This window comes from Schistocerca gregaria, chromosome 10 (genome assembly GCF_023897955.1).
Source record: "Schistocerca gregaria isolate iqSchGreg1 chromosome 10, iqSchGreg1.2, whole genome shotgun sequence".
In the NCBI taxonomy this organism is placed as follows: domain Eukaryota; kingdom Metazoa; phylum Arthropoda; class Insecta; order Orthoptera; family Acrididae; genus Schistocerca; species Schistocerca gregaria.
The window spans coordinates 186,953,583-186,970,298 of record NC_064929.1 but is presented as its reverse complement, the minus strand read 5'-3'; the positions used below and the strand labels follow the sequence as shown (position 1 = coordinate 186,970,298).

The 16,716-nt window shown below is 41.1% G+C and overlaps 1 protein-coding gene across 5 annotated transcripts in view; it reads left to right on the top strand.

The window, feature by feature from the left end:
* The window catches only part of LOC126293737 (bifunctional purine biosynthesis protein ATIC), a 96,751-nt gene that overhangs the window by 14,981 nt on the left and 65,054 nt on the right, over positions 1-16,716 (top strand). For all 5 annotated transcript variants that reach the window (XM_049987081.1, XM_049987078.1, XM_049987080.1 and 2 more), the window contains exon 3: positions 9,253-9,456. In XM_049987081.1, coding sequence (XP_049843038.1) covers positions 9,253-9,456 — 204 coding nt within the window. The remainder of the gene's footprint in view (positions 1-9,252; positions 9,457-16,716) is intronic.

The following is a 16,716-nucleotide window of genomic DNA, read 5'->3' as shown; positions in this document are numbered from 1 at the left end:
ACAACCAGGCAGCCCTGAAGTCCCTGGCAGCTCCTGCAATGAGATCTAAGATTGTTGCAGAATGCCACAGGGCACTGGAGGAGCTAGGGATAAGCAATAGGATAAACCTGGTGTGGGTCCCTGGCCACTCAGTGATCTGTGATAGTGAACAAGCCGACAGATTGGCCAGGATGTGGGCAACAATTCCATTTATTGGACTGGAACTTGTCGTGACAATCACCAAGGCTATGATCAAACTAGAACTATGGAAATGGCTTAGGAAACAGCTAATAGAATATTGGAACAAGGCCCATAAACAAAACCATGGTAAGGTAATGATGCCTAAGCCATTCTTTAAAAGAAGCTCTGTAATCCTGGGATTGAATTGGAAAGAGATTAAACTCATGACTAGACTGATGACTGGCCATGGGAATTTTAAAAGATACCTACACACAATGGGTATAACGGAAGAAGACCCTAAATATGGGAACTGTGGTGAGGGTAAAGAAGCTGCATCACACCTAATCTTCGAATGCATGGCATTGGGGAGCAAAAGATACAGAACCTTTGGGACAACTAGACCTGAAGAAATGGTGTCTAACAAAAAACTGGTAAAGGGACTCCTTGCACTATTTAAGGGCATTGGTTGGCTTTACTAGTTATACAGGGAGCGATACCGCACAATAAACTCTGTTTCGGTGTGGGCAGTAGCCGGTTACACCAAAGCTATTTTAGCTTCCCTGTCAAAATTAAATCAAATCATATCACCACTATGATATTCCAGCGTCATGTATATTCCATCCTTGAGGAGTTAGAGGGTGATACCATCTTCTACACTGATTGTTCTAGACCAATAGATAATGCGGAATATGCTTGTACATCTCCTAGTAGCATGGAACACCATCTACTGCTGGGATCATGTTGTGTATTCTCAGTAGAGCTGCTTGGCATTAACAGGGTCCTCCATTGTGTTTCTCAAGTCTCCCTCCAATGTTTTAGGCTATTGACTGATGCTGCTCTTGTCGTCCTTTGGTCACTGCTATCTATGACCACCTCTCGGCACTTGGCCGATGTGCGTGCTCCGTTGTCTTTGTCTGGGTCCAAAGTTGTGTGGGCATCCCTGGGAATAGGTGCAGATATGTGGATGCACATCAAATCTCTTTTTGCCCAAAAGTGGTATAACTTCTGGTGTGCTGCTGCTCTCAGTAATAAACTACACACAATCAAGGGGACTCCTCTCCAAAGGAGTCCACTGCCTTATGCCGTCTACACATTGGTCATACTAGGCTCACTTACTTTTTCTCTTGCGTAACAAGCTAAACCCCCCCCCCCCCCCCCCCCCCCAATGTGGCTGTGGAGCCAGAGTGACGGTATTCCAAATATTGGTGGATTGTCCCATTCTTTTGTACTAAGTATAGTCTTCCAGATTCATATTATCAGTCAGTTCGTGGACAACTTAACTTGTCTTCAGTTTCCTATGTGAAAGTGGTTCTTATTTTCAGTCATAAGATTTTGGTTTACTCCTTATAGCAGGGGCAGGGTGGTTGTGGTTGAGGTTTCTCTTCATGTTTTCTAGGTGTGGGACCCATAACAACTCCCTCTGAAAAGACTGCTCTTTTATCCTTCTGTTTTGCCTCTTTGTGTATTTCATTGTCGGGAAGAGATGGAGTTCAGACGGTGCTAAATCTGGACTGTATGGAAGATGCCGTATGGTGGTGAGATTCAGTCTCTGAAGTTCTGCTTTTGTAGCACATGAAGTCTGTGCTTTGGCATTGTCATGGTGCAGGAAATGTGACCCACACATTCTTGTGAAATGCTGATTGCACTTGCAATTTCTCTCTAAGTGCTATGACGATCATCCTAAATCATTCTGCCAACATTTTGCTTGTGAAACTTGGTGGTTGCTGTCACAGGACGTCCAACCCTTTGTTTGTCATGCAGGTCAGATGTTCTTTAAACTTACTCGCCCAACGACGCGCAGTACTCTCAACACAATCACCACAAACTGCTTCCATTCTGTGATGAATCTCCTTTGGGGTGACACCTTCTGCTGTCAAGAATTCAATGACTGCACATTGCTTAAATCACATTATCACATTCACTTACTGTCTGCCCAGGGTTCCATACTTGAAACTGTAACAACACGAGTGTTCATTGCTAAGACTTTTCACCAACTGGAGCTCCAGAGAAGAGGTTTTCGGAACAAGCCAGTACCTGCCACATACCAATGCTGCCAACTGTTGAAGCGTTACGAACGTGGAGGCATTACTTTTCAGTCAACCCTTGTATTGTTTGGTTAATATGTTAGTAGTCAGTGCACACACATTGGGCAATATTTTTGTATGTAAATTGTTAAAAAAAAAATCAATATTCTGCGTATTTCACGTCACTGAACTTCTAGTGTAAAATATGCTTGTTGGCAACACTGTTTCCAGTGCTCTTCTGTTTATAACAAACGAGTGAGAACTTGAACATAAACCATTCTGCGTCAAGTTTTGTGTTTGGCTTCAACTATTTGTTAGATACATTGGCAGTGAGAAAACACAGTAGTGAATAGTGAGGTGTGTGGAATATGAAAAAAAGATATAGTAAGGTGGTGTGTAAGAAAAGTGAAAAACACTTCAGTTGTTGCAAATCTGTCAGGGGTATTGCAAAAATATCTTGGTCCTCGAGTAACTGTATTATCATCACATCTATTGTGCAGGAATTGCTACACTCATTACAAGAAGAAATTTAGCGACAAGCCACCATCACCAAAATGTGAAACTCAAGAAGACAGTGCAGATGTTTATATTCCTGGGTATGAAGTTAGTGGTGTACTGAATGTTAGCATTTCTGCTGTAGCCCCTACTATATCCCCCATTAAATGTCCAGGAAAGGTAAGAAACACAAGAAGAAAACATACTGTAAAGAGTAAACTGGAAGATATTGAAACTAGTTTTGAACAAGCAACATCTCAAAAAAATAATAATAATAATAATAATAATTGAAATGTATAATGTAGATGCACCTGAAGATAGTAATGTGTCCAGAAAGGTGATGCGTGGTTTCAAAACCTAAATACTGCTATTTCAGCAGTTACGTATACTGAGAAGGTACAATTACTGACACCGATACCAAGTACCTACTTTAAGCAGCAGATACAGAAATACATACTTGCTTCCTCACATTATTTGATTTCAGAAGCTTGTAAAATAAAGAATGAGAAAGATATTTGGGCATGCCCAGATTCTTACTGTGGGCATCCTTTGCAAGATAATACACTTAATATTGCTCTGGAATATTACCTAAGTGATGACAAAGATTGCAGCAGATTAAGTCCTAACCAGGATGATGATATATCTGTTAGTGAAAATGGTGGAAAAATTAAAAGGTACAAAAATATAGGACAAGATATCAATAAGAAAAGCATACCTCCTGATGAAGAAGGAAAAACCGAATTTACAAATTGGTCTCTCAAAATTCTATTCCTTACGACCAAAATAGGTAAAATACCAGCCAGTGAAAGAAGTATGCACATGTATTTACCACACTAATTTTAAGCTTGTTGTTTCACCATAAGTAGTGTCACAGGATAGAAATACACAGAGATGGATCTAATGCTTTTGAGTATATGTCAAGAGCCGCAAGATAAATGTTGGTTACAGGAGTGTGTGATGTGTCCTTGTGCTGAAGTGACGAGTGTTGAAGCATTACACCTTCAGGATACTGACAGTGACAAAATGTGTGCATTGTGGGAGGGAGAAGAGTTGGTGAAGGAGATAGCAGAGCCAGAGAAGTTCGTTACAGAGGTCAGGCATTGGGTCGTGAAAGGAATAGCTCACCATCATATCTATATGATTCAGAGACAAGCCATAGCAGAAGTAAAATCAGCAACATCCCAGAATACTGACACGTTAGTTCTTCATTTGACTTTGTTGAAAACTGGTCTGTTGCTTTGCAAAATGAAATTCATAGTTACCACTAGCAAACATCACAGGTATCAATATTCACTTGTGTTGCTCACTTCCTTGGAACATCACATTATTTTGCTATTGTCAGTGATGATCTCATTCACGACAGTGTGCATGCATGCTATGCTGTCAGCATGATAATTGATGACATAGCATCTAGAGGCCATGCATTTCCTAAACATGTGTATGTGATTGATGGTGCAGCATCTCATTTTAAAAACCGCTTTCACCTTTATGAGCTTGGTCGACACTGCAGTACTGGTATGAAGGCAGAAAAATGGATATTTTCAGCAACAGGTCATGGAAAAAGTGCATGTGATGAGATAGGCTCTCTCTGTAAACATCTTGCAACGAGATTTTATTTCCGGCATGAAGCTATTTATGCTGTTGGATTTGTACACACATTATCAGCATTACTAACAAGCATGAAACTCTTAGTTCTAAATGAAAGTACATGAAGGGAATTCTGTTTAAAAAAAGAGGGAAGAGTGGTCTGCCTTGAAGCCTGTGGTAGTCAAGTCACTACTGGGCTACATCCCAGAATGGCACAAAAATTGCAAGAACGGTTCTCAATGAAATGCAGCCTGTTACTGTGTGTGAAATGCAGAGACAACAGTATACATCAGAAAACTTTGTAGTGAGCCACATCATATCTTGTCTATATGATAATAAGTGGTTGGTGGGATAGATAAGTGTTTCTCATAAGTTCCGAGATATAACTGTCTCCTTTGACACCTCGGTGTCCTGCTAATGCTTTCAAATGTTCATAATTAAAAGATCAATGTGCAGTTTCCGTTTCACAAGTACTGCTCTTGTTGGAGCATCCTTGTCCGTGTGCAGATTCAGCTCAGCTGTACAATTTCAATGAGAAGCAGATGGAAAAAAAATTAACTCTTTTCAATAGTGCATTGTTAATTGTTACATTGTTGGCAGTTCTAATTCATGGAAAGTCATGAGGAAGTAAAAACATGACAGAAGACAATAATAATTTGTGAATAAGATCATAAAAAGAAAAATGGGTATAAATATTCTGTATCTCATTTTCGTTGTAAATGCTTTCGAAGAAAGCTATTCGTTGTTTCCCCACTGACTTGTACTGTTGTGAAATAATTATTTTGATTCAGAAATATCAGTTTTGCATGACATTTACTTAAAATCAGACGTGTTGCCCACATTGATTGTGCATTCCATAAGTACAGTGGACCAACTAATGTACCATAGACTTTTTAGAACATTTGGGATGAGGTTTTGGAGAAAATAATTTCTAAATAACCAAAAAATTTAAGATTATTTCATCTTCATGTACAAATATTTTGACATTTTAAGAATTTCATGCATTAACATCATAGCTGATAGTTAGCAGTCCTTCCACTTTATCATTTCTCAAGACAGTTAACATCCTCTGACTATTCATATTTTGAAAACATAATTTTAAAATTTTCCAAAAGTTTCAAATTTTCATAGTTTATTTTTTAAAATACTCAATTTTTCCTTTCGTTAAATTTTTACAAATACTCTCATTTATAGAAGTCCGTAGTGTTTTAACAACTTATCATAAAATCAAAATATTGTAGCCTTGGAAAGGTATCATGTGGAACTACAACATATATATATATATTTTTTTTTCAGCAGACTTTGAAATAGTGATGCAACACAGTCACTCTTGACCTGTAGGATTTGAGATGAAATCCTCCTTTAGCTTTCAACATCTGTCTCCACAATAGTAATTGGGAGAAGAACTGCTGAATGTCAAGGCTAGCATGCAGCAGCATCTTGACCCTCCTGGAGGAAGTCCAAATTGACACACTTGTTGGAAGGATTCATTGTCAGATGTAGAAGTAACTCAGGTTGTGAAGGGAAGTGTATTGGGACCCTTGCTGTTCATGTTGTATATTAATGACCAAGCAGGCAATATTAATAGTAACCTCAGACTTATTGCAGATGATACATTTGTGTGTAATGAAGTACTGTCTGAAAGAAGCTGCATAAATATTCAGTCAGATCTTGATATGGTTTCAAACTGGCGCAATGATTGGCAATTTGCTTTGAATGTTCAGAAATGTAAAAAGTGTATGTCACAAAATGAAAAAAACATAGTACTCTGTGACTAGTATCAATGAATCAGTTGCCATTGGCCAATTCGTACAAATACATGGATGTGACCCTTTGTTGGGATATGAAATGGAATGATCACGTAGTCTCAGTTGTAGGTAAAGCACAATCAGTTCACTAAGGAGATTGCTTACAAATCACTTGTGCGACCCATTCTAGAATATTGCTAAAATGTGTGGGACCTGTGCCAGATAGGGCTAACAGGAGGTATCGAACGTATACGGAGAAGGGCACCACGAATGGTCACAGGTTTGTGTGACCCATGGGAGAGTGCCGCAGAGATGCTGAAGAAACTGAATGGGCAGATTCTTGAAGATATATGTAAACTATTCTGAGAAAATCTACTAACGAAATTTTGAGGATTCTATGAATATACTACACCTCTATGTTCCACTCGCATAAGGATTGTGAGGACAAGAGAAGAGTACTTGCAGCATTCACAGAGGCATTCAGTCAGTCATACTTTACATGCTCCCTGTGTGAATGGAACGGGAAGAAACCCTAATAACTGGGACAGTGGAATGTACTCTTTGTCATCCATTTCACAGTAGTTTGCAGATAGAAGATGTAAATATAGATGTAAAAGGCAGTTCCTGGTAGCCCCAGTCTTCTGCAGGACGGAGTGAAGTCAGTCTGCAGAGGGGCCGGTGCCACAAGCGAAACTGTCACTCCTGCCTCCCTGTCAATGCCCTTCATCTGTCTTTATTGCCACTCAATGTTTAACACTTATACCCATGCCTTAAAAGTGTCTACCCCTTTGTCTCAGTTAAAGTTGTATCCTGGTATTCCCATTGCTTGGACTATAAGGAGGTTGTACAGGATCAAACAACTTGTGTATGTACTATGTTTCCCAGACATTTAAAGTGTCTGGTATCTGTCCGATGTGCTTGTCAAACGCATGTTATGTTTGACATCTTTGTGAGAAGTTTCGATTGATGGAAAATTTGACAAGATGGAAGAAATTATTTGTGTTAATGGTTCGCCTCTTATGTATAGTGGAAAATGGTTCTTTTACAATTTACCTTGTTGTATCGTGAGTTTCCACATGATGGAAACTATGATCAAGAGTAAAAACAAAATAGTACTGATATTACCAAAATGGTACAGGTATCATATATTTCCCAGCCATATATTATGAAGGAAGAGGTTCTGAATGGAATAAAAGAATTCAAAGTTCTCGTGGGTGGTGCGGCCTATCTGTACCTATGTTGTGGTATTTTAATGAAGTGTCATTAGGGAAGCAGGTAGAAGATACTAAATTTTCTCATACATGTCTTCTTTTTCAATGTGAGGGCAAAGTAACTCTGAGCAAGTTGTTAAACGTTTCACTGTCCATCTGTGGAAAGCTGATGTAATCATTAGTTTCAGAGTATAACATTTCCACTACACAAGTTTTCGTGTAAATATTTCTGTCATTTTAAACCATTCCCTATACCGGCATCTTGTTTTCTTCCTCTTTAAACACGGCATCAAAGTCAGTGAGTGCTTCGTCTACATTTATGGTCATTCTTACTAGTGAGAAAATACAAGCACGAGCAGTGTCTGTTGGTTTAACCTTACTTTGAAGCAAACTTTCTTTGTATGTGTACAGGCTTGTTTGACAAATCCACAGCTAGTTGGGCTCATTTAACAAACAAGTTTGCTCATTTAAGGGTACCTTTAATATGAAATCATATGGGCCAAGACGTCAGTTTTTTGTATTTTATGGTCATTCTCTAGGCAGGATTCAAACATGGCTGACTACCTGAGCTCCCTTTGCTTGACAAGGGGAATCGTTTGGCCTCTGAAGATGCTGCTGTACCTGCAGGGAACTGCATATATACTGGACAGTTAAAGACCTGCATTGTCATGAAGGCCAGTGGAAGTGGGCTGGAACATCAGTCGCAATCTATGCGTCAAGACTGATCTGTTTTATTTTACCTCAGTGCACATTCCATTCCTTGCCAATGCTGCACTGCCAATTTACTTTCATTAGATCTTTTCTCTCTTTGAATCTAGTTCAGTACGCCCCAATCGAAGCGCTGTTCTTGAAAAAGCATTCTTTGCCTATACCGTTCTACTTTTGATGTATTTATATCCTGACAGTTGTTTATAATGATGGCTTCAGTTTGGAGACTAACATCCTTGGCTATTGCTATAGAGGTTCCGGGTTGAATCCCAGTGACCACTTGGAATTAGTGTTGAATGGAATGAGGTGCACAGTGCCTCATGAAGGCCAAATGAGAAGGGCCTCAAGAAATAACCCGTGGTAATAACATCGAAGCCTTAAAATTGGTTTCAAATTTAAAGACCATCTGTGAACCACATAACAGTATTACTTTTATTGTTGTTGTTATTAATAAACATTTTTATATTGCTTCCTAGCCAGAAGAGTTTTTTGTAATGTCTTTTGGAACTTGTGGGATTACTTTTCTTTTTGTGTAAACTTGTGATCATTTACTAAGGTGAAATGCAGTTTCCCACTATGGTATTTTATTTTATTTTTTTGTGTCTGCAAACAGGGTCTAAGTTACCTGCACTTCTTTCTTGTAGTGAACATGTAGTCTCAACTACATCATTTTTATGTTCCTCATTCACTTAGAATTAGATTTCTTTAACTCGGTTAACCATTCAAAATATATTTTCCAATTTTCTTCATTAGATATCACCAACCGACTGTTTCTCCCACATGCAAACTTCAGCAGCCACATTTGTCCCTCCCCCCCCCTCCCCATCCCCTTATGCCAAGGAAATCAGCACTATCCCATGTTGGAATGCTGCAGTCCACTGAGCTTTTGTAGCCTTACCACAATCAGTAGTATTACTTCAATAAATTATAGTTGACTTTTTTTTCCGACTCCACGTCATTCAGAGGTAAGGAATCGTAAGAGATGCCACACATTGTGGGTGCCATGGGTCAGTGCAAACTGTCTCTTGTGTTTAGCAGCTATCTATTATGCTATCTCCATATATTGATTACTTTTGTGTTAGTCACCAAAACCTTGTGGCGCTATGTATTCCATTCTGTACTTTCTGTAAGTCTTCCTTACTTTCGCTTAAAGGGGTTTGTTAGTAGAAAATTTTAGCATTGTTATCTATTCTTCTAACTCCTCTCTTCCAATTTTTTGGTTGAAGCATATTTAATATGGGGTACAATCGAATATGTAGATGAGATAATGTGAAATTCTAAGTACTTTGCAGTAGTCAACAGAATTTTTTATGATTTCAGCTCTTTTGAGTGTCTCCGACAAGACGGGCCTGGTCTCCCTGGCGGAAAAGCTGCACTCCCTGGGTCTGACTCTGGTAGCATCTGGTGGAACGGCCAAGGCACTGCGTGACGCCAAGCTCGCAGTCAAGGATGTGGCAGAAATTACCGGCGCACCCGAAATGCTGGGTGGGAGGGTGAAGACTTTGCACCCGGCAGTGCACGGAGGTGAGTGGATGGGTTCAGCATGACCCTGCCTTTAGATTCAGTAAACATTCTGCACTTTGTTTCTAAAGTGTATTTTCCACTGGAGTTAGTGGAAATGAACACAAGCAAGCAAACCAACATTCAGAGAACAGTTCACTAGTGTATACTGACATTAATTATAATTACACTGTCCAGTCTGACTAATGTGACCACCCATCAAAACCCTCAAATTTCCACCTTCGCAGTGAGAGACGTGCGGGAAAATTTACGGAAGGTACCGACAGGGATGTGGAGCCGTGCCGACTTCAGTGCAGTGGTCAGCTGTGCTAGGTTTCTCGGTTGAGATTTATGGCACTGAACAGTCAGTTTGAGGTGATCCTACAGATTCTTGATTGGGTTTAAATGAGGGGAGATTGGTGGCCGGGGAGTACGCTAAATTCATCCCGGTTCTCTTCAAACCGTGCGCATACACTGTTAGCTATGTCACACATTGCATCGTCCTGCCGGCGGATGCAATTTTGCCGAGGTAAAACAAACTGAATGTAGGGGTGGACACGGTCCGCAGCGATAGATGCGTGCTTACAGTCACGTACAGAACACCAAGAAAACTCGCTTCCTCCTGGTTGCAGGGTGTATTCTTACGAACATTTCGTGCTGTACATGCCAATAGCCATCTGTCTGATGGAGCATAGTATGTGATTTACCCAAAATGACCACCTGTCGCCATTCGGAGGGCATCCAGTTGAAGTACTTTGGTGTGAATTCCAGCCTTCGTCACTGATAAACAGCAGTCAGCATGGGTGCACTAGCTGGGCACCTGCTGCAGATGCCTGCACTCGGCAGCCTTTGCTGAACGGTTATTGTTGAGACATTGTCTGTTATCCCTCAGTTGGGCACAGTTGGTTGCTCAGCAGTTGCGTGTCTGTCTGCCTGTACACATCTCTACAGCTATCACTAACCCCTGTCATCTGTGGTATGTGGTGCCCACAGTTGCCTCGGCACTGGTCTCAGATAGTGCATTTTTCTGAGCACAGTATACTTTAACCACAGTGACATGCAAACAGTCAACAACTTAGCCATTTTGGAAGTGCTTCCGCCCTTGGGCCGAAAGTCAATGTAATGCCCTTTTGGATGTCAGATAAGTTGCTCAATTTCAACATTACAGCAACAACTGCACTGTTTTCTGCCGACACATTTTATATACCCTCCATTGAGAGTGCAGCTGCCTGTCAACTTTGAGGAGCTAAGAGCTACACCTAAGATCAAAGTCACCCTGCATCAGTAGTATCCACATTCACTCAAAAAATATACATAATTTTCTCTAAAATCAGGAAACACTTACAAAAATTATAATAATTTAAAATTTACGACTGCTGTTGAATTTGGTTGTCTGCACCTCTATTACATGCTTGGGAAAGAGTTACGTAGTGGACCTCCCTTCCATTGGTCGTAATTTATGGATGTCATATGTGCATTTAAATGCATTAAAGTACTCTTTGGAAGCTTGCCCATTATCTAATACATGCATTCTTAATTTACCTTGAAATTTTAGTTTTTATGATGGAAAGTCTGTTTCAACATAGTGCTGACATAAACAACACACTATTCAACAGATCAGTCTGTTACCTCAATCTTTATTTGGCTTTCACATTTGTTTGTTTTGCCAACTCAAAGAGAAATTTATCAGTATTTCAGTCTTAGACCTTTTGTTTTGCTACAGATTAGTCTGTCATTTAAACCAAGATTTGAGAGGGGAGGGGGAGCAGGATGGTCCAGTATCTCACTGTAATCTAAGGTTTTGTTCATATATTGAAACTTACTTTGCACAGTTCTGTGACAGCTCACTTTGGTGTGTGTTCCTATTCAGTCAGTAACATATGAGGATGAGCATTGAAGCATTGGAATGCTATGAAAACTTTTTTTGTGTTAAGATCATAACACAGGTTTCATTTAAGGTGATGCCAGACATAAAAAAATAAAAATAAAATACTAAAGTTCCACATTCTGGCTAGTCTGGCCTGATTGACCACTGTATCATCCTTTGTCGATCGCATTATTTGGATGTGGTACAGAGGGGCATGGGTCAAGACACTGCTCTAGCCAGTCGGCTTTCTGAACATTGGAGCCTCCACTTCCCACTCTAATAGCTCCTCAGTTGCTATCCTGAGGCTGAGTAGTGCGCCATGCTCCAGTTCTCTCACTGAGGAAAAATCCCTGACAGTACTGGGAACTGAACCTGTATCGTGTGCATATCAGTGAAGGATACAGACCATTGAACTATGGAGGCACACACAGTTAAGTAGCTGTAATGCCAGATCCCATAAGCACCTTTGACATCAAGATGTGATCTAGAGGTAATGGAATTTTTTGTTTTCCTTAAAGAATCTATATTTATTCCTAAATATCAACTTTGTCCTCTTCAAAGTGATCCCCCTCTGATATAATAAATTTCTGCCAGTGCTTTTTCCAATCTTGGAAGCTCTTCAAGAACTCACTTTCCGCTTATGGTATTCGGCTCAATCGGTGATTCTGTTGTCAATGGTGGAAAAAATACATCCTTTTATGGTTCTCATCAGCCATGGGAATAGAAAAAAGCTGCAGGGGCCCATGTCAAAGTGAAGGCAGTGGCTGAGGCAACATGTTTGTTTTTTGCCAAAAAATCACGAACAAGACTTGGAACGTGAGCAGGGACATTATCATAATGCAATTTACATGAGAGGTGTTAGCACAGCTCTTGGTGTTTTCTTTGGATTGCTTCACATCCATGGCGCATCAGGAAGTATTCCTTATTGACCATAAGGCAGGAACATGTGATGCACAGTCTTGTTGTAATTGAAGAAAGCAGTGTGAAGAACATTGACAAGTGATCGAACTTGTTAAATGTTTTTCAGTTGTAGCTATTACACTGATTCTTTTGGGATGATTGGTGTTGTCATACCTGTACAGCTATGTTTCATAACCTGTTAAAACATTCTTTAGAAGTTCTGGATTGTCGTCGACTTTATTCAGCAGTTCCAGAGCGGTGTCCATGTGACTTCAGTTTTGCTTGAAATTCAGCAAACTTTGCTGCTCCACATCTCATGCCCAAAACCTAAAAAAAAATTTTGCATGAGTCAAAGAAAATGCCAACATCATCAGCAATGTCTTATATGGTGACTCAGTGATTTTCCTGAACCATTTTCGTTGCTCCTTCTGCATTGTCATTAGCAATTCATGTGCTAAGACACACGTGGTGGTCATCATTTTCTCAACCCTATGTGAAAGGATTATACCACTTGTCAACTCTTGTTGTACTCGTAGTAGATTCGCCAAAAACTACAGACAGCATTTTGAATCCAGTGCTGCACTTTATCCTATTTTTCAATAAAATTTGATCCAAATTCTTTAATCCATCTTTCTCGAAAGTAGAAATTCACCAAGCTCTTGAAAACACATACAACTGTTTTTGACTGTCAACAGTAAACTAAACGTTCAAAACAATTGAAAATGCAAAATATATCAGGAATGACCAAACCAACAAGTTAAAAAAAATCGTTAATTGGATCTATAATCATAGCTAACACTTGGTTTAAGAATAGTGAAAGAAGGTTGTATGTGTGGAAGAGGCATGCAGACACTTCGAGGTTTAAGATAATTATATAATGGCAAGATAGAGATTTAGGAATGAGATTTTAAATTGCAAGACATTTCCAGGGGCAGATGTGGACTCTGACCACAATTAGTTGGTTATGAAGTATAGATTAAAACTGAAAAAACTGCAAAAAGGTAGGAATTCAAGGAGATGGGACCTGGTTAAACTGAAAGACTCAGAGGACGTAGATAGTTTCAGAGAGAGCATTCAGGAATGATTGAAAGGAACAGGGAAAGAAATACATAGAAGAAGAATGGGTAGCTTTGAGAGATGAAATAATGAAGGCAGCAGAGGATCAAGTAGGGGAAAAGATGAGGGTTGGTAAAAATCTGTGGGTAACACAAGAGATATTGGATTTAATTGGTGAAAGGATAAAATGTAAAAATGCAGTAAACAAAGCAGGTGAAAAGGAAAACAAAAGTCTCAATAATGAGGGTAACAGGAAGTGCAAAATGACTAAACAGGGATGGCTAAAAGACAAATGTAAGGATATAGAAGCATGTATCACCAGGGGGCAAGATAGATACTGCCTATCAGAGAATTAGATACCTTTGGAGAAAAGAGAACCACCTGTATGAATATCGAGAGCTGAGATGGAAAACCTGTCCTAAGCAAAGAAGGGAAAGCAGAAAGGTGGAAGGAGTATATAGTGTGTCTGTACAAGGAAGCTGTACTTGAGGGCAATATTGTGGAAAGGGAAGATGATGTAGATGAAGATTAAATGGGAGATGCGATACTGCGTGAAGAGTTTGACAGAGCACTGAAAGACCTGAGTCGAAACAAGGCCCCGGGAGTAGACAATATTCCATTAGAACAACTGACAGCCTTGAGAGAGCCAGTCCTGACAGAACTCTACCATCTGGTGAGCAAGATGTACGAGACTGGTGAAGTACCCTCAGACTTCAAGAAGAATATAATAATTCCAATCCCAAAGAAAGCAGGTGTTGACAGTTGTGAAAATTACTGAACTATCAGTTTAATAAGTCACAGTTGCAAAATACTAACACGAATTCTTTACAGACGAATGAAAAAAGTGGTAGAAGCCGAACTCGGGGAAGATCAGTTTGGATTCCGTAGAAATGTTGGAACATGTGAGTCAATGCTGACCCTATGACTTATCTTAGAAGAAAGACTAAGGAAAGGCAAACCTACGTTTCTAGCACTTGTCGACTTAGAGAAAGTTTTTGACAATGTTCACTGTAATACTCCTTCACATTCTAAAGGTGCAGGGGTAAAATACAGTGAGCGAAAGGCTATTTACAATTTGTGCAGAAACCAGATGGCAGTTACAAGAGTCGAGGGGCATGAAAGGGAAGCAGTGGTTGGGAAGAGAGTGAGACATGGTTGTAGACAATCCCTGATGTTATTCAATCTGTATATTGAGCAAGCAGTAAAGGAAACAAAAGAAAATTTTGGAGTAGGTATTAAAATCCATGGAGAAGAAATTAAAACTTTGTCAGAGACAGCAAAGGACTTGAAAGAGCAGTTGAATGGAATGGACAGTGTCTTGAAAGGAGGATATAAGATGAACATCAACAAAAGCAAAACGAGGATAATGGAATGTAGTCGAATTAATTCGGGTGATGCTGAGGGAATTAGGTTAGGAAATAACACACTTAGAGTAATAAATGAGTTTTGCTGTTTGTGAAGCAAAGTAACTGGTGACTGCCTAAGAAGGGAGGATATAAAATGTAGACTGGTTAGGGCAAGAAAAGCATTTCTGAAGAACAGAAATTTGTTAATATCAAGTACAGATTTAAGTGTCAGGTAGTCTTTTCTGAAAGTATTTATATGGAGCGCAGCCATATATGTAAGTGAAACGTGGGCAATAACTAGTTTAGACAGCAAGAGAATAGAAACTTGCGAAAAGTGGTGCTACAGAAGAATGCTGAAGATTAGATGGATAGATCATGTATCTAATAAGGAGGCACTGCGAAGCATTGAGGAGAATAGGAGTTTGTGGCACAACTTGATTAGAAGATAATTTTCTGTTTGCTGATTCTTATTCACGTTTTATTCCAATGCAGATGGAGCTTCAGATGTCTTGAACACATTGTCTAATTCACTTCAGTGATGCACTTGTTGCAGTAAAGAAATACTCTGTGGACTGAAAAATTTGTGAAAAAGTAGGCAAGTCAAGGAATACCTGGATGGCAGTGTACCACTAGAAATGTCTTTTTGGGGAATCTATCTTACGACAGGTTTCAACTGGAGTCTGTGCATCATGCCCTGTTCGTGAGCAACCTCCTTCATTTGTTTGTATTTCTTCCTACCACTTCCTCTTATTCCTTCTCCTTTTGTCTCTATAATTCTTTGTTGAAGACAATGCCTACACAGTATATGTCACAGCCAAGATTTTTTCCTCTTGCTGCTCACATTCAGTAATCTTCTTTCTTCTCCTATTCCACTTTATCTTAAGCAATATTCTCCATAGCCCCATTTCAAAACTTTCTGAATATCTTTCTTATCTCCTCTCCCTCCTCTCTCTCTCCCTCCTCTCTCTCTCCCTCCTCTCTCTCTCCCTCCTCTCTCTCTCCCTCCTCTCTCTCTCCTCCTCTCTCTCTCCCTCCTCTCTCTCCCTCCTCTCTCTCCCTCCTCTCTCCCTCCTCTCTCTCTCCCTCCTCTCTCTCTCCCTCCTCTCTCTCTCCCTCCTCTCTCTCTCCCTCCTCTCTCTCTCCCTCCTCTCTCTCTCCTCCTCTCTCTCTCCCTCCTCTCTCTCTCCCTCCTCTCTCTCTCCCTCCTCTCTCTCTCCCTCCTCTCTCTCTCCCTCCTCTCTCTCTCCCTCCTCTCTCTCTCCCTCCTCTCTCTCTCCCTCCTCTCTCTCTCTCCTCTCTCTCTCTCCTCTCTCTCTCCCTCTCTCTCTCTCCCTCCTCTCTCTCTCCCTCCTCTCTCTCTCTCCCTCCTCTCTCTCTCCCTCCTCTCTCTCTCCCTCCTCTCTCTCTCTCTCCCTCCTCTCTCTCTCTCTCCTCCTCTCTCTCTCTCTCCCTCCTCTCTCTCTCTCTCCCTCCTCTCTCTCTCTCTCCCTCCTCTCTCTCTCTCCCTCCTCTCTCTCTCTCTCCCTCCTCTCTCTCTCCTCCTCTCCTCTCTCTCTCCCTCCTCTCCTCTCTCTCTCCCTCCTCTCCTCTCTCTCTCCCTCCTCTCCTCTCTCTCTCCCTCCTCTCCTCTCTCTCTCCTCCTCTCCTCTCTCTCTCTCCCTCCTCTCCTCTCTCTCTCCCTCCTCTCCTCTCTCTCTCTCCCTCCTCTCCTCTCTCTCTCTCCCTCCTCTCCTCTCTCTCTCTCCCTCCTCTCCTCTCTCTCTCTCCCCTCTCCTCTCTCTCTCTCTCTCCTCTCCTCTCTCTCTCTCCCCTCTCTCCTCTCCTCTCCTCTCTCTCTCCCCCTCTCCTCTCTCTCTCTCTCCCCTCTCCTCTCCTCTCTCTCTCCCCCTCTCCTCTCCCTCCTCTCTCTCCCCCTCTCTCTCCCTCCTCTCTCTCCCCCTCTCCTCTCCTCCTCTCTCTCCCCTCTCCTCTCCCTCCTCTCTCTCCCCCTCTCCTCCTCCTCTCTCTCCCCCTCTCCTCTCTCTCTCTCCCTCTCTCTCCCCTCTCCTCTCTCTCTCCCCCTCTCCCTCCTCTCTCTCCCCCTCTCCTCCTCTCTCTCATCTGTCTCGCGTGTGT